General features: G+C 39.9%; 1 protein-coding gene across 6 annotated transcripts in view; it reads right to left on the bottom strand.

Moving 5' to 3' along the window:
* The window catches only part of CYP2R1 (cytochrome P450 family 2 subfamily R member 1), a 93,566-nt gene that overhangs the window by 56,928 nt on the left and 11,584 nt on the right, over window positions 1-25,054 (bottom strand). For 5 of the 6 annotated variants that reach the window (XM_019975148.2, XM_070803631.1, XM_070803632.1 and 2 more), the window contains 3 exons: window positions 17,300-17,932; window positions 15,381-15,710; window positions 11,685-13,109 (listed from right to left, as the gene is read on the bottom strand). In XM_019975148.2, coding sequence (XP_019830707.1) covers window positions 12,934-13,109; window positions 15,381-15,710; window positions 17,300-17,932 — 1,139 coding nt within the window. In that variant the 3' untranslated portion in view covers window positions 11,685-12,933. Of the gene's footprint in view, window positions 1-11,684; window positions 13,110-15,380; window positions 15,711-17,299; window positions 17,933-25,054 lie in introns of those variants that run through there. The other variant, XM_070803627.1, reaches the window with a different exon arrangement.

The following is a 25,054-nucleotide window of genomic DNA, read 5'->3' as shown; positions in this document are numbered from 1 at the left end:
AATGCTCACCATCACTTTTCATCAGCACTCTACTGGAGGTTCTAACCAAAACAGTAAGAAATAAAATCCATTAAAATTGGAAAGGACAAAACATACCAGTCATTATTTACAGACGATATTACTGTCTAATAGGAAATCCCAAAGAATTGAGATAAAGAATTAAATTATTCAAAATAGAAAGTTTGGCACTATTGTCACATACTATCGATACACAAATTTCTACTGCATTTTTCCCCATCAGCTCAGGTGGTACAGAATCTGCCTGCAATGCAGGAGACCAAGGTTCATCTCTGGGTCGGGAAGATTCCCTGGAGAAGGAAATGGCAACCCACTCCAGTATTCTTGCCTGGAGAATCCCAGGGACAGAGGAGCCTGGTGGGCTACAGTCCGTGGGGTTGCAAAGAGTCGGCCACAACTGAGTGACTAACACTTTCATTGCATTTTCAGAGAACAGCATCAAATTCTGCTGTCACCAGTTTCAGCTTGGAAATGATCCCCAAGTTCAGGGTCCCAGACACACTTTAAAATCTCTTGAGGCTTCACACATAGTCAAAAGTCCCAGCTGGCAGGGGGCGGGGGAGGGGGAAGGTGGGGGGGGGGGGGAGGGCGGTCCTTGCTTTTTCAAAGGAAAGCTTTTAAAGAGGATATTCGCAGTTAAATGTCATCAGGAAGACAGACAGTGTAAGTGGAGATCTGGTTGCTAACGCTTTGTCTCGATCTGTTTTCCCTTAATAGGTGTTTCAGTATCATCAGCCTGAATGAAGACAAAGAAGATCCAAAAAGATATAAAATATCCACCATTAAGAAGACTTAGTATGATTCATTGCATTTAAGTTCAAATAACTGCTTTCAGAAAAATGGAGAAGGGCTGATTTAATAAGCCCTCTCATGATAACAGCCCTGGAAGCTGTTGTCAATTACCTATGTTCCTCTGGTTAAGGAAAAAAATAAAAAAGCAAAAAGTGTCTTAACTTGCATTCCTCAAAATATACTGTCTGCATCCACCCCATTCTGAAAGAGCCAGATAAAATAAATGGAACACTGGTAAATTAAAAGTCCAGAGAAGAGTGATAAGAGCCAAATCAGATAAAGAACCTATGATATTTTAGCCGGGAGAAGCAAAGATTCACAGGGGAACCAAAGTGGAAGCTTTCTTTAAATGTTTAAAGGTTGGGTGTGGGGGACATGTTCAAATACCCATGAGATCAGACAGAACGTTCAAATAATGACATGAACTTCGATGGTGTGGACTTTGTGTAGTACATGTGTATATATCATGTAAAAAAACACAGTTCAGCTCTAATTGTTTTTTGCTATTCAAAACGCCAGCCCAGCATTGATGGAAATGTCACTTCTTTTTTTAAAGAAAAGCTGAAAATATGGATATCACAAGAAATCTAGATTTTTAAAAAACATATTACAAGAAATCTAGATTTTTAATGTCAAACTTAAGTTTTATTTAAATCAAACCTAAAAAAAAAATTCTGGAACAAACTTCTATGTAGGAGTGTGGTTTCCCCCACATCACCAATGAGCAATTCTCCGAGAGCACCTGAGTGTCCTACAATTCAACTCAGACACTGTTTACCCAGAGATAGCATCAAATCCCACAAGCTGAGCGCTCAGTCCCACAAAACAGCTCTCCCCCTCAGATGCCAGTCTCAAGTCCACGTTGTTACCTGTACTTCTCACCAACCAGCTATAAACCAGACTCCCACAACCCTCTCCTTGGATTCAATTTGCTAGACCAGCTCACAGAACTTAGAAAACCAATTTACTCACCAGACGGAGTAGCTTTTTACTGAAGATATTAAAACATAGGAGCCAACAGCCAGATGAAGAGATTCGTAGGGCAACAAAGGAAATTCAGTCCTCTTGGAGTTTGGAGCCTGGTACAGCAGCCCGTTAGAGACATTCTGCTTTACCAACCGGGAAGTCTTCGAAACCCTGCCTTCTGGGTTTTTAATGGAGGCTTCACTACACAGGTGTGGTTGATCAAATCTGTAGGCACTGGTGATAAACTCAATCTCCAGAATCTGTTTCCTTCTAGGTAACCAGGGGGCGGGGCTGAAGTTTCAACCCTCTAATCAACTTGGTTCCCTGATAACCAGCCCCAGTCTTTAGGTGCGGTCCAAAATCACCTCATTAACATAAACCCAATTGTTGTGGAAAAACGCTTGTTATGAATAACAAGACACCCATTTTGCCTTTATGCCTCTGAAGAGTTTTTTTAGGAATTGAGGACAACAGACAAAATACTGTAACAAAACTTGCTCCCACTGATCCTGTTGTTTAGGAAACCTCCAAGGCTTTGGGAACTGTGAGCCAGGGAACTGTGGATGAAAACCAGATACTATATTTATTGCGAGTTTTTGAATCAGGAATTTAGAAATGGCTCAGGATCTCTCTCCTGGGTTCGTAATTAGATGATAGCTAGGTCTGCAGGCATCTCAAGGTTTAAGGAGAATTTATTTCCTTAAAGTTGGCTCACTTGTGTGGTTGGCAGGTTGGCAAGTTGATTTGGGCAACTGGTCAGTTCAGTTCAGTCACTCAGTTGCGTCCCACTCTTTTCGACCCCATGGACTGCAGCACGCCAGGCTTCCCTGTCCATCACCAATTCCTGGAGCTTGCTCAAACTCATGTCCATTGAGTCAGTGATGCCATCCAGCCATCTCATCCTCTGTCATCCCCTTCTCCTCCTGCCTTCAATCTTTCCCAGCATCAGGGTCTTTTCCAAGGAGTCAGTTCTTCACATCAGGTGGCCAAAGTATTGGAGTTTCAGCTTCAGCATCAGTCCTTCCAAAGAATATTCAGGACTGGTCTCCTTTAGAATTGACTGGTTGGATCTCCTTGCTGTCCAAGGGACTCTCAAGAGTCTTCTCTACCACCACAGTTCAAAGGCATCAATTCTTTGGCTGTTGGTGGGAGGCCTCAATTTCTCTCCACATGGGCCTCTCCCCAGGACTTGCTTGAGTGTCGTCATGGCGTGGTGGCTGGCTTCCTCAGTCAGAGAAACCAAGGTGAAAAGCTGCAATGCTTTTAGACAAGCCTTAGAATTTATACACCACCACTTTCATCACGTTCTATCCCTCCCACTGACCAGCTGTGATTAACAAGGTTATTAGACCAGGTGAGGGTCACTGAGGGTATTTTCGGAGGTTGGCTACCACATTCTGTATGTTGCTGTTCCTTGTTTTTTGTTTTTTAATGTGATTTATCCTGGAGCTCTCTACAGATCACTCCAAAGAAAACTTCCTGACTCTAAAGTTATTACTACTATAATAGTATATCTTATTACAGGCTATACTATTCCTCTGTTGATAGATATGTATTGTTACATTGACCTTTTTTGTTCCCTTTTGCTATTACAAATAACACATCAGTGAATAACCTGGCACTTATGTCTCTTCTTAAGTGTTCAAGTGTATCTGCAGGAGAGATTCTAAAGCAAAATACATCTATTATTTGATAGATAATGCCAAATTCCCTTCCAGAGGAAATGTGTGTGAATTTGTAATTTCATCACCCACGTATGAAAGGGCATGTTTCAGCACTACCTTCTCAATAGAGATTATTGTCAAGTTCTATTGCAGGAAGGGGGATGCCTTCCAGGGCCCAAGAGCGAGCACTCGTAAATGTATTGTCCAAGGGGACACATGCACTGAAAAAGCAAGAGATTTTATTGGGAAAGGGTGTCCAGGTGGAGAGCAGACGCATAAGGGAACCCAGAAGAGCTGCTCTGCCACATGGCTCACAGCATCAGGTTTTATGATAATGGATTAGTTTCCAGATTGTCTTTGGCCAATTATTCTGACTCAGGGTCCTTCCTGGTGGTACAGGCATTGCTCAGCCAAGATGAATGAGAGTGAGAATTCTGGGAGGTGGTCGGACATGAGACGTCTCCTTTTAATTCTGCCGGTTTTTGGTGACTTGTTAATTCCGTGATCCTTACAAGGGCCTCCCGTCATAATAACTCAAGCAAATGGTCACCATGGTGGCTGGCCAGGTGGGCAGTTTCAGTCAGTGTGTTTCCCCTAACAGTTCTATGATTTTTGCTATATGATAAATGAGATATGTTATCTTAGTAAAGTTTACATTTGCATTTCTTTTTTGAGTGAGGTTTAGTTATCTTTTAGATGTTTACAATGTGGTGTATGTTATGTGAACTGTCATAACTGGCCCTTTGACCAACGCTTCCCTGGTGGCTCAGACAGTAAAGTGTCCGCCTACAATGCAGGAGACCTGGGTTCAATCCTGGGTCGGGAAGATCTCCTGGAGAAGGAAATGGCAACCCACTCCAATACTCTTGCCTGGAAAATCTCATGGACGGAGGAACCTGGTAGGGTCCATGGGGTTGCAAAGAGTTGGACACGACTGAGCAACTTCACTTTCTTTTCTTTTTTTCTGACCAATGTTTTCTAATGCATTTATTAAAACTTTTCCTTCCGTGTTCTTATATTAGGGAGATTAGCCATTTGTTGGCAATAAGATTTGCCTATATCTTCCCAGCTTGTTTCCACTTATACTATTGTTGGCCTTGTAGTGGATTTATGTTGTTGTTTTTATTTTGTGTTTTATGTTTCTATAGTATATCCTGCAGTAGAATATGTAAGGCTATATAAAAAATAAAAAAGTTTTATATGTAGCAATATGGAGAGATCACCAGGATAAATCATATTAAACAAAACAAAAAAGTTTACAAAAAAAAAAAAAAAAAAAGTTTACAGAATGTAAACGAAGGAGGTAACAGCCATTCAACCTTCAGCCATTGCAGCAGCTACTCCACCCCCCCACCCCACCCCCACCCACCACCACCACTGTGCACACCCTAAATGGAGAAAAAACAGGATACTGGCTATAGAGAGTTAAGGTGCATGTCAAAGGAAGAGTTTAAATAGGCCCAGACGTGCATCTATCCATACACAGAAAAGTGCTAAACTCATTAACTTTAGAAGTCTGCTTTTTCCTTAATTAGCAGTAATATTTCACTGTTCGACCACTGAGTTTCTGTTTGCTTGCTTTTTGCAAAAAACTCCAATATATCCTGCCTTCTCCCTTATCTCCAAGAGGCTGTATCTAAGGCTTAAATCCTCAGTAATACCCCAAATAAAGCATAATCCTCAACATTTAGACTGTCCATTTTTTTCAGTCTATAGTAGTAATATCAAGCATATGCCATGGGATATGGGTTCAAATGTTTTAACTGGTTACCAAATGACTAAAAGTAGTCGTACCATTTACTAAAACGTCCATCTTTACTCCACTGACTTGATTATTCTTTTATGTACTTGAATTTCTTTCTTTTCAACTCTATCCATGCCATGACAACTATTTTAATTAGCCAAACTCAAAAGTATATTTCAAAACCTGATGGGGTAAAACCCCCACACTGGTATTGTTTGTGGCTATTCTTTTACCTTTTTATGTGAATTTTAGAAACAGCTTGTCTAGTTTTATGGAAAAAAAAAATAAAAGAAACTACACGGTTTCATTAAATTCACACCTTAGCCTAGGGAGAACCAACATCTTTGTGTTGTCTTCTTATCCAAGAACATGTTTATTCAGTTGTCAAAATCTCCTCATTAGCTCTGTAGGAGAGCAGAATTTACCACCCTAAAATTCATCTCTATGACATATTGTTTTAAGCTGATCATTTTCAGAGAAACAGCAGACTTGGGGAAATCTCTAAAACCTCAGTGAAGTTTACACTGTTTAGGGAAAACTCCAGTTTTAAGGGTGTCTCTGTACCAGAAAATGAACAAAGCTCCAGAAACTCTTGGGAGAAGTCAACGACTTAAATCTGCCTCACACTCGCCTGTTTACTGTGCTTTTCTTGGTAACCTCCCAGAACTGACTTTTTCCCACCTTGATCATCCTCTTCTGTCTTTAGCTGAGAAAGGTATTTAACCTGAGGGCTTCAGCCATTTTGGCAATACTCAGTGTTCTGAGGCCCCTCCCATCCATGTATATATGTTTTTAAATTGTTTGATTTTTTGTTAATCTCTCAATTTAATTCTTAGATATACAAGAGGAATGCAGAAATGTACAGGAAAATTTCTTTCTCCCTGACAGCTCCTTCAAGAATGTTTTAATGTTTTCCCCACTCATCTTTTGCATGTTCTTGTTGTTTCTAAGGGGCTTCCCTGGTGGCTCAGCTGGTAAAGAGTCTGCCTGCAATGTGGGAGACCTGGGTTTGATCCCTGGGTTGGGAAGATCCCCTAGAGAAGGGAAAGGCTATCCACTCCAGTATATGTTTATTATGTTTATTCCAAGTATTTTATTTTTTTTGAAATTGAAAAATAGTACTTTTTCTTCCATATATCTACTAATGGTTGCTGTAATATATAACAGCTATTGATTTTTTATATGTAAATCTTATATTCTGCTAAGTCATGCTGACTCTTTGTGACCCTATGGACTACAGCATACCAGGATTCCTGGTCCTTCAGTATCTCCTGGAGTTTGCTCAAACTCATGTCCATTGAGTCGGTGATATCATCCATTTCATCCTCTGTTGCCCCCTTCTCCTTCCCTCAATCTTTTCCAGCATCAGGGTCTTTTCCAATGAATCAGCTCTTTGCATCAAGTGGCCAAAGTATTGGAGATTCAGCTTCAGCATCAGTCCTTCCGATGAATATTCAGGATTGAGTTCCTTTAGGATTGACTGGTTTGATCTCCTTGCTGTCCAAGGGACTCTGAAGAATCTTCTCCAACACCACAGTGCAAAAGCATCATCAATTCTTCGGCGCTCAGCCTTCCTTCTAGTCCAATTCTCACACCTGTACATGATTACTGGAAAAATCATAGCTTTGATGATAGGAACCTTTGTCAGCAAATATCCTATTACTTCATTAAATAATCTTACTTTCTATTTCTTTTCATAGATTGTACAGGAATACAGTCATATTATCTGCAAATAAAAAGTTTTACTCTCTCAAAGTCTCTTAATCTAATGTTGTTACCATGCTAGCGAACACCTCCAATACAATGTGAAAACAGAATGGTGAAAGTGGACTCATTTTCTTGTTTGTAACTTTACGGGAATCCCTCCAATATTTTCACATCAGTTTTGGAATGTGTGTATATAATACATGATGAGGGACAGGGAGGCCTGGCATGCTGCAGTCCATGGGGTTGCAAAGAGTCAGACACAACTGGGCAACTGAACAACAACATATATAATACACATTATACTTATATATATATAATGTATATACTAATTGCTATATATATATATATAGTATATATATGTTGTTTGCATGTGTGGGTATATATATATAGGTTTTTTGTGTGTGTCACACCATGAAGCATGTGGGATCTCAGTTCCCTGACTAGATAGTGAACCTCCACCATTGCATTATGCTCGGAGTCTTAACCACTGTACCACCAGGGAAGTCCCCTAGAGGTGTATATATGTATATATTGATGTATTCATTCTATCAATTTGTATTTCACTCAATGCTAAATTTTGTCAAATGTCTTTTCAGTATGTATGAGCTTGTCCATATGAGTTTTCTCTGTAAATGATTAATAATAACATTTTCTAATATTGTAACCATTCATATATTCCCAGAGTAACGACTTAATTGGAATGTATTAATTTTTAAGTGTACTACTGGATCCTTTCTTAATAACTTATTTGCTGCTGCTGCTGCTAAGTCACTTCAGTCGTGTCCGACTCTGTGCGACCCCATAGACGGCCTCCCACCAGGCTCCTCTGTCTCTGGGATTCTCCAGGCAAGAACACTGGAGTGGGTTGCCATTTCCTTCTGCATAACTTATTTAGAACATTTAAATTGACATCCAGGGGACTTCCCTGGTGGTCCAGTGATTCAGAGACTCTGTGCTTCCAATGCAAGGGACACAGGTTGATCCCTGATCTGGAAACTAAGATTCCATATGCTGAGTGGAGCAGCCAAAAAAAAAAATTTTCCTTTTCATTTCTCTGCTCTCTCTCACTCTCTCTAATCACTAAGTTGTGTCTGATTTGTGCAACCCATGGACTGTAGCCTGCCAGGCTCCTCTGTCCATGGAATTCTCCAGGCAAGAATACTAGAGTGGGTTGCCATTTCCTTCTTCATTCTATGCTCTAGAAGAGCTCAAATAGTTTTCTGAAGGTCATCTTTGGCAACTTTTTCTCTTATGAAAACTAGACTTTGGTAAATTATGTTTTCATGGAGATTATCCATTTCATTCAGGTCTTCAAACTTCTTTGCACTGAGTTCTACAAATCAATTTCTTACGATGATTAAAATTCTCTTTCTGGAAAGAGATATAACTTTATGAACATTAAATTTGAAATGCAGAAAATTTTCATTTATCACAAAATATTATTTTGTTTGTAGTGTTCCTCCCAATATTTTATCAAAAATTTCAAACAGAAAAGATGAAAGAATTATAGAAGAAATACCCTTAAACAATCTAGATGCTAGAATTTACATTTTCCTATATTGCTTTATCACATATTGATCCATTTACCCTAACTCCCCTCATTCAGCCATTCTTTTTTTTAACCATGCATGTAAAAGTGTAAAAACCATTAACTTGGGGTCATACAAAACAGATGGTGGGCCAGATTTCACCTGTGAAGTATAAAACTGTTGACCCCTGATTTAGCATATGGATTTTTTAAAAAAGGATACACCCTGTTGGTCTTATTTTCTATTGTCTAACTCATTAATTCCTGTTTATCCAGAATTCGTCATTTCTTCCTTCTACTTTCCTTTGGTTTGCTGTTTTTCTAATTTTAAAAAAAGCATGCCTAGCTCATCCTCAAGATTTTTCATTTAAACAAGTACATAGGGCCATGAATTTTCTTCTGAAGACAACTGCAGCTGTATTCCATAGATTCTGATGTTTTTATCATGTTTTCTAGAAATTCTCCAATTATTGTTTCCATTTTCCCCTTGTCCAATGATTATTTTACAATTTTAATTTCAAGATACGAAGGCAATCTTGGTTTTTGGTTTTATTATTCTGTTATTAATACCCATTCTTATTATCTTATGTTCAAATAATGAAATCTGTAATATTTATACTTCTGAAATTTTTCAAAGTTCAACTTTTGATCCATTGCATGGTCAATTTTCATCAACATGTATAAAAATGGCATACTCTATTATCAGATATAAAATTTGATGTGTATTCCTCAGTTCTACCTTACTGATTATGGAGTACAGACGACTTTATTTTTTTTTTTTGCCTCACTTAGGGCACGCAGGATCTTAGTTCCCCAACAAAGGATTGAACCTGTGCTCCCTGCAGTGGAAGAGTGGAGTCCTAACCACTGAACAACCAGGGAATTCTTAGCATAGGTCTTCTTTATCTTCATTTTTTGAGATCCACTTGTTTTGTCTTAGGTTGAGAGAAGTGAGTTAGTTTCTTAGTATTAATATACATCCATACATTTTTCCTTGTACCTCTTGCCATCTTTGCTTCATGAAAGATGCTGCTTTTTGGTGCAACAGTTATTCATAATTATTATAACTTCTTCTAGAATCAGAGTCTTTAGGATTAAAGAGTGAATTTCTTTGTCTTGTTTATGCTTTCTGCCTTGAATTCTACCTCGTTTTATTAAGATCATGAGTCATGCTTTCTATTTGCATTTGCCTGGTATGACCTTACTCATCCTTATATTCTTAACTTTTTATCAGTTTTTTAGATGTCTCTCATATACAACATAACTATATCATCAAGTTATCTCTGTGATCCAATTTGAATATGGTTTTAATAGGTAAGATAAGCCTATTTAGTTCTCTCATATAATCTGTTCTTTATTAAAATATTAATTTTAGTTCTGACATTTAGGAAGCCTTGTATTTTTTTGTGTGTGTGTGGGCTTGTATTTTTGATTTAGTGGTCATCTTTATGCTTCTACCTTTTTATAATATGTTTGGATAATATCTGCTTCTCTTCTAAGAGTAATAAATTAGGATGGACATTTTCTTCTTCCATGTCCTCCAGGACCCAATTTTAAGCAGTATTACTACCATTTACTTTTGTACTCTTAAATTTACTCACACATTTACTACTTGATTTGTCAAATTATATCCTTTGACTTCTAAGTATTATACATGAAGCAATGAGATTTATTCTACTTTCCACCTTTTTTTCTCTCATTTATTTTTGTTAAGATACATTATTTCCACACTGTCAGAGTATAAACTTTTACATATTATTTTGTTGCACTTATTCCAGCCTTTGTTTTAGTCTTAGTACTATAGTTAAATATTTTCAATTCTTAACACTAGCCCTTTTGCTGATGTCTCCCCAGTCATCACTTGGTTGACTGAAATTTGCCCTCCCACCTGATTAATCATTTGAATTATGTAGAACTTTAGGTCCAAAATCAGACCAAATTAAGGGGCTGCCAATCGACAGCTCCAATCCCTATATAGGAGCACCACTAGCTCCCAGACATAGTACTCAATTTATTTAGACATTTACTTTAGCGCTGGGAGCACATTCTATAACTGCACAAACAAGAAGGGAAAGCAGGGTGGGGACAGGAGCATCAACATGATTTCTTTCCACTCTTGCTGTCCTTATGTACTACTCTCCTTCACCACTTGCTTTTTCCATAATCAGCTGTGAAGAATGAGCTCCCATCTCTACCTCAGGCTTTGTCTATGCATGGTCCTATCTGTGGTTCTTTCAATATTATCCCATTTACATTCCATCTTTTAGAACCTGGAAGTAGCTGATTCACTAATATATCCCTCCAACCCCATCATCAATGCCTTTATCCCTTTTTCTATCCTTATGGTTATTTCAGTGGCATTTGTAAAGAAATAAGTATGCTCAGTTGCTATCTTAAACCATAAGTGAATTCTAACATTTTAAGTTAGTAGCTCACCACTGACTGATCAGAGAGAAGGCCTTCTCACTATAGTAGATCGATAGTCTGTTACAATGTAGTTCCAAAAAAGAAATATTGTCCATTATGGATTACTTACTAAATTCATGTTAATTTATATTTTTCTAAAATTGCAGTATTTTACTTTTACCAGTTAATTGGCTGAAAAGAGTCAAGCGCTGACAGTATGAAAACAACTTTATGAACTGTAAGTTCAGTTCAGTCACTCATATGAACTATAAAGCATAGTATAAATTATTGGGTGCGAGTAAAAAGAATAAGAGATGGTCTGATGACCTCCTGACAAGAATGTGCCTCTTACAAAGAAGCCCCTTCATCCCTCTTCAGAAGAGAATACATAAAAAGAAGCACCTGGTACAGAGTTGCAGTTCTTACCTCATGGATATGAAATGCCCAGAATGCTGTGAAGATCACCACCATGGTTAGCCATGTGCTAACTAGGACTCTGGCAAAGTCAGCAAGACTCCACCACCCACAGCAGGAAAAACAAGGCTTACAAAAGGATGTTCCTTCAGATGGAAGCACTAAAAGCACTCTGAATCAGGATGAATGAGGAACCATCCCAATAAACAGTTTGGATTAAAAAAATACATGGATGAGGTGAAAGAGGGTCATGCTTTTCATTTCCCTGTCTGAATGCCTACTTCCTTAGCCATAAAATGAGCACATCAAGTGAGATCAGACCTCTTCTAACATTAACAAGTTGTGAATCTACATACTTAAATAATTTTCATCAGGTTTGCATTACCTTGATTAGGGAAAAATACAACATTTCCTTAGATACAAGGTAAAGAAAATAAATAGCATATATATATCTCACGTTTTATTAATCCAATCATTTATTACTGGGCACTTGGGTTGCTTTCATGTTCACAAGACAGGTTTTTTGTTTTTATTTTGGTCTTTTGGCCATATATCACGTGGGATCTTGGTTCCCTGACCAGGGATCGAACCTGTGTCCCTTGCATTGGAACCACAGAGTCTTAACCAATGGACCGAAGGGGAGTCCCAAGACACAGTGTTAATGAGTAGACACATAGCTTAGTTAGGACCTATGGGACACAAAGAACAGTCTTAAGGGAACATCTGAAAAGCTCCTTTACTCTCCCAAAAACAATCCAAGCTCAATATCTTGAAAGGACATGGGCAAAGAACATGTACTTCCATAAGCCAGCCTTAAGATAAAGCTAGTATCATCTGGAAAGCAAACTTGAGGGATATGAAGAAACAGGATCTTTATTACACCATGAAGCATCTAGGTCATGCTACCTGTCATTTTTAAATACATTATTATATATCATTATCAATATCATATCATTATTATATATCATAGGGACCCTCATATGTAGGAAAAATGATACAACTCTTATGAAACTATAGTACGAAGTAAGACTTGAAAGTATTAGCAGGTTTCATATTAAATATACTGTATAATATATATTCTGTCATCTATCACTGAGTCTAATAAAATACCTCTGTAGTCCAAACTCACTTATTTGGGTTCTAATTTCTTTAGTCCACTATGAAACTGGACTGGATTGTGTGGTAACACAATCTACTAATGACAATACCTGATTAGAAAGGAGCTGGCACTGGCAGCTATTTGAAGCAAATCAGAATAGACTGCACTTCTGTTTTCCTCAGATAATTCCACCTTATAAGTCATAAGACTTATAAGGAAAAAACAATGGCTAAGGCATATTATTGAGCTTCTCTTGTAGCTCAGTCGGTAATGAATTTGCCTGCAGTGCAGGAGACCCAGGTTTGATCCCTGGGTTGGGAAGATCCCCTGGAGAAGGAAATGGCAACCCACTACAGTATCCTTGCCTGGAAAATCTCACGGACAGAGGAGCCTGGTGGGCTACAGTCCATGGGGTGGCAAAGAGTTGGGCACGACTGAGCGACTAACACTAATGCATATTATTATGGTAGATGTTTTTAAAGAAACATCTCTGTTCATTTGGTTTTATGATGCTGTGATTCCTGTCCAAACACAGGAATTAAATAAGGTTTGGGGGTGAGGCAAACAACTTGTTCCACAAAACATCTGTGTACTTTCAGCGTCTTTCTGCACAGATGAGGTAGGGCTGGGGTTGCAATGTCATGCCTAACCTGGGCTTCAGATTTGGAACCAGTTCATGTGGAAAATGCAAATGAAACCTCTGAAGCAATGCTGTGAAAAACAGGAACATTTCCATCCGAGCCAGCTGTTCTCCAAGACAATGTCTTCTCCCTAAACAGAAAGCAGGCATAATGGTTTTTTAAAATTATTTACCAAAACTTATGTTTAATACATATCTTTCAGGAACTCTGGTATTTAAAGAATGTTAGAGGAAGTTAAGTGGGCCTTAGGAAGCATCACTAGGAACAAAGCTAGTGGAGGTGATGGAGCTTCCAGTTGAGCTATTTCAAATCCTAAAAGATGATGCTGTGAAAGTGCTGCACTCAACATGTCAGCAAATTTGGAAAACTCTGCTCAAACTACCGCACAACTGCACTCATCTCACAAGCTAGTAAAGTAATGCTCAAAATTCTCCAAGCCAGGCTTCAGCAATATGTGAACTGTGAACTTCCAGACGTTCAAGCTGGTTTTAGAAAAGGCAGAGGAACCAGAGATCAAAGTGCCAATATCCGCTGCATCATCAAAAAAGCAAGAGAGTTCCAGAAAAACATCTATTTCTGCTTTATTGACTATGCCAAAGCCTTTGACTGTGTGGATCACAACAAACTGGAGAATATTCTGAGAGAGATGGGAATACCAGATCACCTGATCTGCCTCTTGAGAAATCTGTATGCAGATCAGGAAGCAACAGTTAGAACTGGACATGGAACAACAGACTGGTTCCAAATAGGAAAAGGAGTACGTCAAGGCTGTATATTGTCACCCTGTTTATTTAGCTTATATGCAGAGCACATCATGAGAAACACTCGGCTGGATGAAGCACAAGCTGGAATCAAGACTGCCGGGAGAAATATCAATAACCTCAGATATTCAGATGATACCACCTTTATGGCAGAAAGCAAAGAACTAAAGAGCTTTTTGATGAAAGTGAAAGAGGAGAGTAAAAAGTTGGCTTAAAGCTCAACATTCAGAAAACGAAGATCATGGCATCTGGTCCCATCACTTCGCGGCAAGTAGATGGGGAAACAGTGGAAACAGTGGCTGACTTTGTTTTTGGGGGCTCCAAAATCACTGTAGATGGTGACTGCAGCCATGATATTAAAAGACGCTTACTCCTTGGCAAGAAAGTTATGACCAGCCTAGACAGTATATTAAAAAGCAGAGACATCACTTTGCCAACAAACGTCTGTCTAATCAAAGCTACAGTTTTTCCAATAGTCGTGCATGGATGTGAGAGTTGGACTACAAAGAAAGCTGAGGGCCAAAGGAAGAATTGATGGTTTTGAACTGTGGTACTGGAGAAGACTCTTGAGAGTCCCTTGGACTGCAAGGAGATCCAACCAGTCCATCCTAAAGGAGATTAGTCCTGAGTGTCCATTAGAAGGACTGATGTTGAAGCTGAAACTCCAGTATTTGGGGCACCTGATGGGAAGAGCTGACTCATTGAAAAAGACCCTGATGCTGGGAAAGATTGAAAGCGGGAGGAGAAGGCGATGACAGAGGATGAGATGGTTGGATGGCATCACTGACTCAATGGACATGAGTCTGGGTAAACTCCAGGCGTTGGTGATGGACACAGAGGCCTGGTGTGCTGTGGTCCATGGGGTCGCAGAGTTGGACATGACTGAGCGACTGAACTGAGAGGAAGTTATGTTTATTAAAGGATTTTCTTAAGCTCCAAAGAATAGAAATGGGCCCTAGCATTTCAGTTCCCAGGGCCCATTTTTTACCTTCTTTTGTCAGGTCATGTACTTTTGTAAGCTCATTAGTTCCAGTCTCTGCTTCCTTTGCAACGGAGCCTGAGATATGCCATGAAAGATCTAAGGTGTAACACTTAGTTCTATTGACCCGGGAGAAGTTCATTTCATTTCAAATGACTGTATGTGTACCCTTCCCCAATGAAAAGATTTCTCCAAGCCATCTTCCATGGGTCTTGTGATCTATGTACTTTTTCTCAGGAGATGCAATATTTTTGGAGATAAGGTATAATAATTAAAAATCAGGAGAGCTAGATTCCAGTTTCACTTTAAATTATGATGCCATTCCTGTCCCTGGGTCTCAGTTTCTCAAGGTGCCTGTTACTGACTTCCAGCTCTACAAATTTTTGATTACAAGTCAAAATTCACAAGCAAGAGATTTTCAATAAAAGCCAGAGCTTCTCATCAGTTACTTTCTAGCTGCTAAATTATGCCTTGTTTATTTTGAGTAAAAACAGGTGTTAATGACATCTAATTAAACCATTCTCTCCTGTAAGAGTCAATGCTGTTTTCAGAGTTGGGATATTAATTCTGCAACAAAATGCTTCAGATTAAGATGTTACACATAATTAATCATCACTATACTTTGTTCTAAAGTTAAGCCCCTGTGAAAAAGCTCTCTTACCTAGGGAAAAGGGAATCAAAGCTTCCTTCTTGGCAAAATGTCCACTGCTGTCCAAAAATCGCTCTGGATAGAATATTTCTGGGTCTCTCCAATACTTTTCATCAAAGTGTACAGAATAAAGATTTGTGATTACTGTTGTGCCTTTAGGAATGGAATAACCACGTACAACTGCATCCTCAGAGGTTGCATGGAAAATCCCCAATGGCACTATGTTACAGAACCTTAAAACTTCATGCAAAACTGCCTCGGTATAAGGCATTTTGCACTTTTCATCCCAAGAAGGCTTCCCACTGGGTCCTATAATCAAGTCAATCTCTTTCTGAACTTGTCCTGTAAGAGAAAAAGTGTTCCCATTATTATGCAATTCTTAGAATTATATCTAAAGTAAACTCTCTTTAGGATTAAACAAAAGATAACCAGCCAACATGCCATGGGTACATTCAGATTCAGATTTTTCATTATCTGGGAGTTCTACTTAAATACATGCCACATATCTTATACAACCAGTACCTGAGACTCCAAGTAACTGTGCTGTGAAACACACGTAGGTAATAAAAATTAAACAAATCTAGAATTAGAATAACATTACTCTCATCAAGGAAAAGAATGAAGCATTAGAAACTTCAATTAAAAAAAAACCAGGGTTGGTAATGTTCATTGCAGCACTATTCACAATAGCTAAGACATGGAAATAACCCAAATATCCATCAACAGATAAATGGAAAAAGTTGTGACAGAGATATATATATAAACACACACACATACACATACAATGGAATATTACTCAGTGAATAAAAGGAACATATTTGAGTCTGTTCTAATGAGGTGGATGAACCTAGAGCCTATTATACAGAGTGAGGTAAGTCTGAAAGAGAAAAACAAATATTGTATATTAATGCATATATTTGGAATCTAGAAAGATGTTTCTGATGAACCTATGTGCAGGGCAGCAATGGGGACTCAGGGGCTTCCCTGGTGCTCAGACAGTAAAGAATCTGCCCACAAGGCAGGAGACCTGGGTTTGATCCCTGGGTTGGCAAGATCCCCTGGAGAAGGGAATGGCTACCCACTCCAGTATTCTGGCCTGGTCAATTCCATTGACAGAGGAGCCAAGTGGGCTATATACAGTCCATGGGGTCACAAAGAGTTGGGCACAACTGAGTGACTTTCACTTTCAATGGAAACACAGACATGGAAAACAGACTTGTGGGCACAGGGTTGGGGGTAAGGAAAGGGTGGGACAAATGGAGAGTAGTATGGAAACATATAGACTACCACATGTAAAGAGTCAGTGGGAATTCAAATCTGGGCTCTGTAACAACCTAGAGAGGTGGGCTGGGGTGGGAGGTTAGGAGGGAGGTTCAAGAAGCAGGGGACATATGTATACCTATGGTTGATTCATGTTGATGTATGGCAGAAACCAATACAATATTGTAAAACAATCATCCTTCAATTAAAAATAAATAATAATTTTTAAAAAGCCAGGGTTGGGACTTTCCTGGCAGTTCAGCTATAAAGACTACATGTTTCCACTGCAGAGGGCATGGGTTCAATCCTTGGTTGGGGAACTAAGATTCTGGATGTTGCGTGGTGTAACCAAAATCAAACCAAAACAAACAAACAAACAAACAAAAATTCCCAAAAAACTAGGGTTCAGGTTCTGGCTTAGAACTAGAAGGAAGTGGGCAAATCAGTCACCTAGCCTTTTCCCTCATTTATAATACAGGTATTGTAAGATTTATATCTGAGGTTTTTACATGAATTAACAGTTTTTAAAACCTTATAGCTATTCAGTACTTCACTTTTTGGACAGCATAGCAGGAGTTCCTAACTGAAATGCTTTGTATACAGCCAAAGACTGTAAAACATGTGTGAGCCCTAAATGTAAGCACAGATCTTAAGATGATGAGAATCCTCACCTTGAATGTTAGGATAAAGGGCCATGAAAAGAACTGCCCACCGCAGCACATTAGTTGTAGTTTCAGTTCCAGCAATGATGAGTTCACCCACAGAGAAAATTAAGTTTTCTTTGGAGAAAGTAGATGATGGGTCATTTTTACTTCTTTCCATCTCATCTAAATAAGCATCAACAAAATGCTGAGGTAACTGAGGTTTTCTGTTGATGGAAGCTTTTTCAATAAGCCTAGACAGAAAGTCATAGACCACGGCTGCATTTCTAAACAGTTGTTGATGTTTTCCAAAAGGTAAGATGCCAATCCATGGAAAGGCATTATAGAGGAAGACTGTGGCGCTGGCAGCTAGTTCCACATTTTCACTAAATAACTCAATCATGTGCTGAAAATCAGTGTCTTCATAAGTGAATCGTTCTCCAAAAATGACCAGATTGGTTATGTTTGAAACAGCATTTGTTACTAATTGTTTTAAGTCAAAAGGGCTACCATTGTATGTTTCAACAGCATCAATGAAAAATTTGGTTTCTTCTAAGATTTTAGATTCAAAAGATTTCTGGCCATATCCAAAACAGCGAAAGCTATTTACAGCTAATTTTCTGTGATCAACCCATCCTCGGCCATATCTGGAATTCAGTAAGCCTAAAAAAAATAAAATAAAAGGGATGGTTAGTAATTTTTCTCCCAATTATCTTTTTATAAAACTATTAAAAAATTTTATTAGTCCTACATCCCTGTATCTAACAGTTAAAAATGCTATGGTGGCAGAGTGGGGTTGGGGAAGATGGTTATTCATTCTTCTTCAAATTTTCTATAAAACTAAAACTAGACCCAGCAGTCAAGCCCTATTCTTTACTCCTCAGTAGCCATGGAATACTATAAACCGATACACTTATCTATACTTCCCTGAGGACAGGCAGAAAAGACCTATAATCTCCATCACAAGAAACTGAACTATGTTGTGTAATTGAACCTGGGTGAAGTAAGCATGGATGACTTTATTATTGAACTTCTACTACAAGCTTATTTTACAAAAGACAAATGACTGTGTGTTCTGTTGGCAACTTTTTATTCTGGACTAAACACATACTTGAAAAATCAACTTTCTAGAATTAGAAATTTTCTGCTTTGAGAGACTAGATTTTAGAATGCAAATTACTCCCATGAAAGGCATATGTAACATAATATAACTGGCAGAGGCAAGGATGGCCTGAATGAGGTAGTGGAAATACTCAACCCAAAAGGAGGTGCTAAGGACTGAATGTGCTGCCAGTTCCCAGTGTGATGGTATCAGGTGGTGGGGCCTTTGGGAAGTAATTAGGTCATGAGCCCTCATGAATGAGTTTGTTGTTGTTTATTTGCTAAGTCATGTCAGACTCTTTTTGACCCCATGGACTGTAGCCTGCCAGGCTTCACTGCCCATGGGATTTTCCCAGCAAGAATATGGGAGTGGGTAATTTCCTTCTCCAGGGGGTCTTCCTGACTGAGGGATCGAACTGGTGTCTCCTGCACTGGCAGGCAGATTCTTTACCACTGTGCCTCCAGGGAAGCCATATTAGGTCATGAGCCCTCATGAATGAGCTCAGTGCCCTTATAAGAAGGGATGTGGGTGGAGATGATGGCCCTTGGTTTTTTGAGGATACAGGAGAAGACAGCAGTCTACAGTCTATAGGAAGCAGGCTCTTTCTAGACACTGTTCTGCTAGCACCTTGATCTTGAACTTCCTAGCCTCCAGATCTGTGACAATAAATGTTTATTGTTTAAGCCACTCATCCTCTATATATTTTTGTTATAGCAGCCCAAACTAAAAAGACAAACATGAAACTCAAACTTCTAATATTACTTGCCTTAAAATTTCAGAGTCTCCACAGAACACTCTGCTGTTCTATGTACTATGGAATATCTTCCCTTTAAATCAACTATCAAGAAAAAAAATATCCTCGGCACATATATTTATGTAACATGTAGTTCACTTGGAATTTCATTTGTAATTGGTACATAGGTCTACCTATCATGAAAAACGTCATGTTCTCTAGTCTACCTGAGGTGCCTATATAATTCACATTTCAACAACTTTTGTGCAACAGCTGTTGCACAAAATTTGGAACTTAGACATTGGATGAGATGGCTAGATGGCATCACCGACTCAATGGACATGAGTCTGAGTAAACTCCGGGAGTTGGTGATGGACAGGGAGGCCTGGCGTGCTGAGATTCATGGGGTTGCAAAGAGTCGGACACAACTGAGCGACTGGACTGAACTGAACTGATGATAAAGTTAACCATACATAAGAGGGTCTTTAAGGCTGTGCAACAATCTTATATTCCATACTCTCTTTTCTTCCCCATACTCCCAGATGACTATTCACTCAACATGAATGTATTTCTGGAGCTAAAGTGCCAGGGATATATATCAGTAAAAAAAGAGGCAAAGATGGCTCTTTCTCATGGACCTTACATACTACCGAGAAGAGTCAAACAAATTCTTTAGCAAGGTAAGAGACGTAAGAGTGGTCAGGAAAACACTCAGTGAGAAGGTGACATAAGTAAAGGCATAGAGGATGGAAGTGAGTCAGGCAGATATCCAAGGAAAGATCACTGCAGGTAGAGAACTAGTGCACAGGCACTGAGATGACAGCAAGCCCAAGGGAAATGTATGCATATAGGATACATGTTTGTAACATATGCATATAATTACATATAAGACGGTACACAGGAACCTGATTATAAGCCTACACTGGCCAATCTGTATGCCTAGGCATGGGCCAAACCCACCAAAAAGGGGCCACTTTTTCCTATTCAAACAGTGGGTTTATGGTGGATCTGATTTCCCAGTTCTGAGTATATAGAGTTTAGTGTACATGTATCTTAATATCACACATCTAGGGAATTCCCTGGTGGTTCAGTGGTTAGTGGTTAGTTCAGTGTTCAATTTGATCCACACTTTCACTGTCGTTTGCCTGTGTTCAATCCCTTGTTAGGAACTAAGATGCTACAAGCTACACACTGTGGCCACAACAACAACAAAACTCCACATCTAATTTTCTGTTTTTTCTCTTATTATTTCCTTGAAAATCTTAAGCTGAATACTTCTTATTTCTTCATGATAAAAAGTCTAAACTATAAATTTATAGTTTCAAAAAACAGTTCAGTTCAGTCGCTCAGTCCTGTCTGACTCTTTGTGACTCCATGAACTGCTGCATGCCAGGCCTCCCTGTCCATCACCAACTCCCAGAGCTTACTCAAACTCATGTCCATCAAGTCAGTGATGCCATCCAACCATCTCATCCTCTGTCATCCCCTTCTCCCCCTGCCTTCAATCTTTCCCATAATCAGGGTCTTTCCAAATGAGTCAGTTCTTCCCATCAGGTGGCCAAAGTATTGGAGTTTCAGCTTCAGCATCAGTCCTTCCAATAAAGAATCTGGACTGATTTCCTTTAGGATTAACTGGTTTGATCTCCTTGCAGTCAAAGGGACTCTCAAGACTCTTCTCTAACCCCACAGTTCAAAAGCATCAATTCTTCAGTGCTCAGCTTTCTTTACGGTCCAACTCTCACATCCATACATGACTACTGGAAAAACCATAGCTTTGACTAGATGGACCTTTGTTGGCAAAGTGATGTCTTTGCTTTTTAACATGCTGTCTAGATTGGTCGTAGTTTTTCTTCCAAGGAGCAAGTGTCTTTTAATTTTATGGCTACAGTCACCATCTGCAGTGATTTTGGAGCCCAAACTATAAACTCTCTTTGTTTCCACTGTTTCCCCATCTATTTGCCATAAAGTCATGGAATTGGATGCCATGATCTTAGTTTTCTGAATGTTGAGTTCACTCTCCACTTCCACTTTCATTAAGAGGCTCTTTAGTTCTTCTTCGCTTTCTGCCGTAAGGATGGTGTCATCTGCATATCTGAGGTTACTGATACTTCTCCTGGCAATCTTGATTCCAGCTTGTGCTTCATCCAGCTCAGCGTTACACGTGATGTACTCTGCATATAAGTTAAATAAGCAGGGTTACAATATACAGTCTGTTGTTCCGTGTCCAGTTCTAACTGTTGCGTCTCGACCTGCATACAGATTGCTCAGGAGGCAGGTCAGGTGGTCTGGTATTCCCATCTCTTGAAGAATTTTCCACAGTTTGTTGTGATCCACACAGTCAAAGGCTTTGGCATAGTCAATAAAGCAGAAATAGATTATTTTTCTGGAACTCTCTTGCTTTTTCGATGATCCAATGGATGTTGGCAATTTGATCTCTGGTTCCTCTGCCTTTTCTAAACCCAGCTTGAACATCTGGAAGTTCATGGTTCACGTACTGCTGAAGCCTGGCTTGGAGAATTTTGAGCATTACTTTGCTAGCATGTGAGATGACTGTAATTGTGTGGTAGTTTGAACATTCTTTGGCATTGCTTTTCTTTGGGATTGGAAATTCTTTAGGATTACACTCTTTCCAGGGGTGTAAAATAGCACAGTAGAAGGGTGTGTGCTCATCTTCTCCTGCGAGAACTCCAAAACTACAACTCACTGCTGAACAACCGTCGACTGGAGAATGTTGGATCCCACCAAAAAAAGATACCCCATGTCCAAGGGCAAAGGAGAAGCCCCAGCAAGAGGGTAGGAGGGGTGAAATCGTGTTTAGAATCAAACCCCTTATGCACCAGAGACACTCAGAGGGCTCAAACACACCTTGTGCACACCAGGATCCAGAGATGCTACAGAGACTGAGACTGAGCCAGAGCTGTGTATGAGTGTCTCCTGCGAAGGTACGGGCCAGCACTGGCCAGCCACAGGGGCAGGAGCTCTGGGTGCAGTAGACCTGGGTATGAATGGCATAAGCCCTCTTGGAGGAGGTCGCCATTAACCCCACCATAGTGCCTCCAGAACTTACACAGGACTGGGGAAACAGACTCTTGGCAGGCACAAACAGAACCTTGTATGCACCAGGACCCAGGAGAAAGGAGCAGTGGCCCCACAAGAGACTGGCCCAGACTTGCCTGGGAGTGTCCAGGAGTCTCTGGTGGAGGCTTGGGTTGACCGTGGCCTGCTTAAGGGTCAGGGGCACTGAATGCAGAAGTGCATGGGACCTTTTGAAGGAGGTTGCCATTATCTTCATTACCTCCACCATAGTTTGGCCTCAGGTCAAACAACAGGGAGGAAACACAGCTCTACCCATCAACAGAAAACTGGATTAAAGATTTACTGAGCATGGCCCTGCCCATCAAAACAAGACCCAGACTCTCCCTCAGTCAGTCTCTCCCATCAAGAAGCTTCCATAAGCCTCTTATCCTTATCCATCAGAGGGCAGATAGAATGAAAACCACAATCACAGAAAATTAACCAAACTGATCACATGGACCCCAGCCTTGTCTAACTCAATGACTATGAGCCATTCCATGTAGGGCCACCCAAACGGGTGGGTCATGGTGGAGAGTTCTGACAAACCAAGGTCCACTGGAAAATGGAATGGCAAACCACTTCAGCATTCTTCTTGCCTTGAGAACCCCATGAACAGCATGAAAAGGCAAAAGGATAGGACACTAAAAGATGAACTCCCCAGGTGGGCAGGTGCCCAATATGCTACGGGAGATCAATTCAGTTCAGTCGCTCAGTCGTATCTGACTCTTTGCGACCCCATGGACTACAGCAGGCCAGGCCTCCCTGTCCATCACCAACTCCCGGAGTTTATCTAAACTCATGTCCATTGAGTTGGTGATGCCATCCAACCATCTCATCCTCTGTCATCCCCTTCTCCTCCTGCCTTCAATCTTTCCCAGCATTAGGGTCCTTTCAAATGAGTCAGCGCTTCCCATCAGGTGGCCAAAGTACTGGAGTTTCAGTTTCAGAATCAGTCCTTCCAATGAATACTCAGGACTGATCTCCTTTAGAAAGGACTGGCTGGATATCCTTGCAGTCTAAGGAACTCTCAAGAGTCTTCACCATCACCACAGTTCAAAAACATCAATTCTTTGGCGCTCAGCTTTATAGTCCACCTCTCACATCCATACATGACTACTGGAAAAACCATAGCCTTGACTAGATGGTCCTTTGTTGGCAAAGTAATATCTCTGCTTTTTAATATGCTGACTAGATTGGTCACAACTTTCCTGCCAAGGAGTAAGCGTCTTTTAATTTCATGGCTGTAAACACCATTCTGGAGTGGTTTTGGAGCCCAAAACAATAAAGTCTGCCACTGTTTCCCCATCTATTTGCCTTGAAGTAATGGGACCAGATGCTGTGAACTTAGTTTCTGAATGTTGAGCTTTAAGCCAACTTTTTCACTCTCCTCTTTCACTTTCATCAAGAGGCTCTTTAGTCCTTTGCTTTCTGCCATAAGGGTGGTGTCACCTGTGTATCTGAGGTTATTGGTATTTCTCCTGGCATTCTTGATTCCAGCTTGTGCTTCCTCCAACCCAGCATTTCTCATGATGTACTCTGCATATAAGTTAAATAAGCAGGGTGACAGTATACAGCCTTGACGCACTCCTTTTCCTATTTGGAACCAGTCTGTTGTTCCATGTCCAGTTCTGTTGCTTCCTGACCTGCATACAGATTTCTCAAGAGGCAGGTTAGGTGGTCTGGTATTTCCATCTCTCTCAGAATTTTCCACAGTTTATTGTGATCCACACAGTCAAAGGCTTTGGCATAGTCAATAAAGCAGAAATAGATGTTTTTCTTGAACTCTCTTGCTTTTTCAATCATCCAGCAGATATTGACAATTTGATCTCTGGTTCCTCTGCCTTTTCTAAAACCAGCTTGAACATCTGAAAACTCACAGTTCACATATTGTTAAAGTCTGGCTTGGAGAATTTTGAGCATTACTTTACTAGCATGTGAGATGAGTGCAATTGTGTGGTAGTTTGAGCATTCTTTGGCTTTGCCTTTCTTTGGGATTGGAATGAAAACTGACTTTTTCCATTCCTGTGGCCACTGCTGACTTTTCCAAATTTGCTGGTATATTGAGTGCAGCATTTTCACAGCATCATCTTTTAGGATTCTAAATAGCTCAACTGGAATTCCATCACCTCCACTAGTTCCTAGTGATGCTTCCTAAGGCCCACTTGTCTTCACATTCCAGGATGTCTGGCTCTAGGTGAGTGATCACACCATCGTGGTTATCTGGGACATGAATATCTTTTTTGTATAGTTCTTCTGTGTATTCTTGCCACCTCTTCTTAATATCTTCTGCTTCTGTTAGGTCCATACCATTTCTGTCCTTTATTGTGCCCATCTTTGCATGAAACGTTCCCTTGGTGTCTCTAATTTTCTTGAAGAGATCTCTAGTCTTTCCCATTTTATTGTTTTCCTCTGTTTTTCCCCACTGGTCACTGAGGAAGGCTTTCTTTTCTCTCCTTGCTATTCTTTGAAACTCTGCATTCAAATAGGTATATCTTTCCATTTCTCCTTTGCTTTTCATGTCTCTTCTTTTCACAGCTATTTGTAAGTCCTCCTCAGACAACCATTTTGCCTTTTTGCATTTCTTTTTCTTGGGGATGGTCTTGATCCCTGTCTCCTGTACTATGTCACGAAGCTCCATCCATAGTTCATCAGGCACTCTATCAGATCTAATCCCTTGAATCTATTTCTCACTTCCACTGTATAATCGTAAGGGATTTGATTTAGGTCATACTTGAATGTGTTAGTGGAGAAATAACTCCAGAAAGAATGAAGAGACGGAGCCAAAGCAAAACAACACCCATTTGTGGATGTGACTGGTGATGGAAGTAAAGTCCAATGCTGTAAAGAGCAATATTGCATAGGAACCTGGAATGTT

This window comes from Bos indicus, chromosome 15 (assembly GCF_029378745.1).
Source record: "Bos indicus isolate NIAB-ARS_2022 breed Sahiwal x Tharparkar chromosome 15, NIAB-ARS_B.indTharparkar_mat_pri_1.0, whole genome shotgun sequence".
Lineage (NCBI taxonomy): Eukaryota > Metazoa > Chordata > Mammalia > Artiodactyla > Bovidae > Bos > Bos indicus.
The sequence above is the reverse complement of the archived record's forward strand: the minus strand, read 5'-3'. Positions and strand labels throughout refer to the sequence as shown.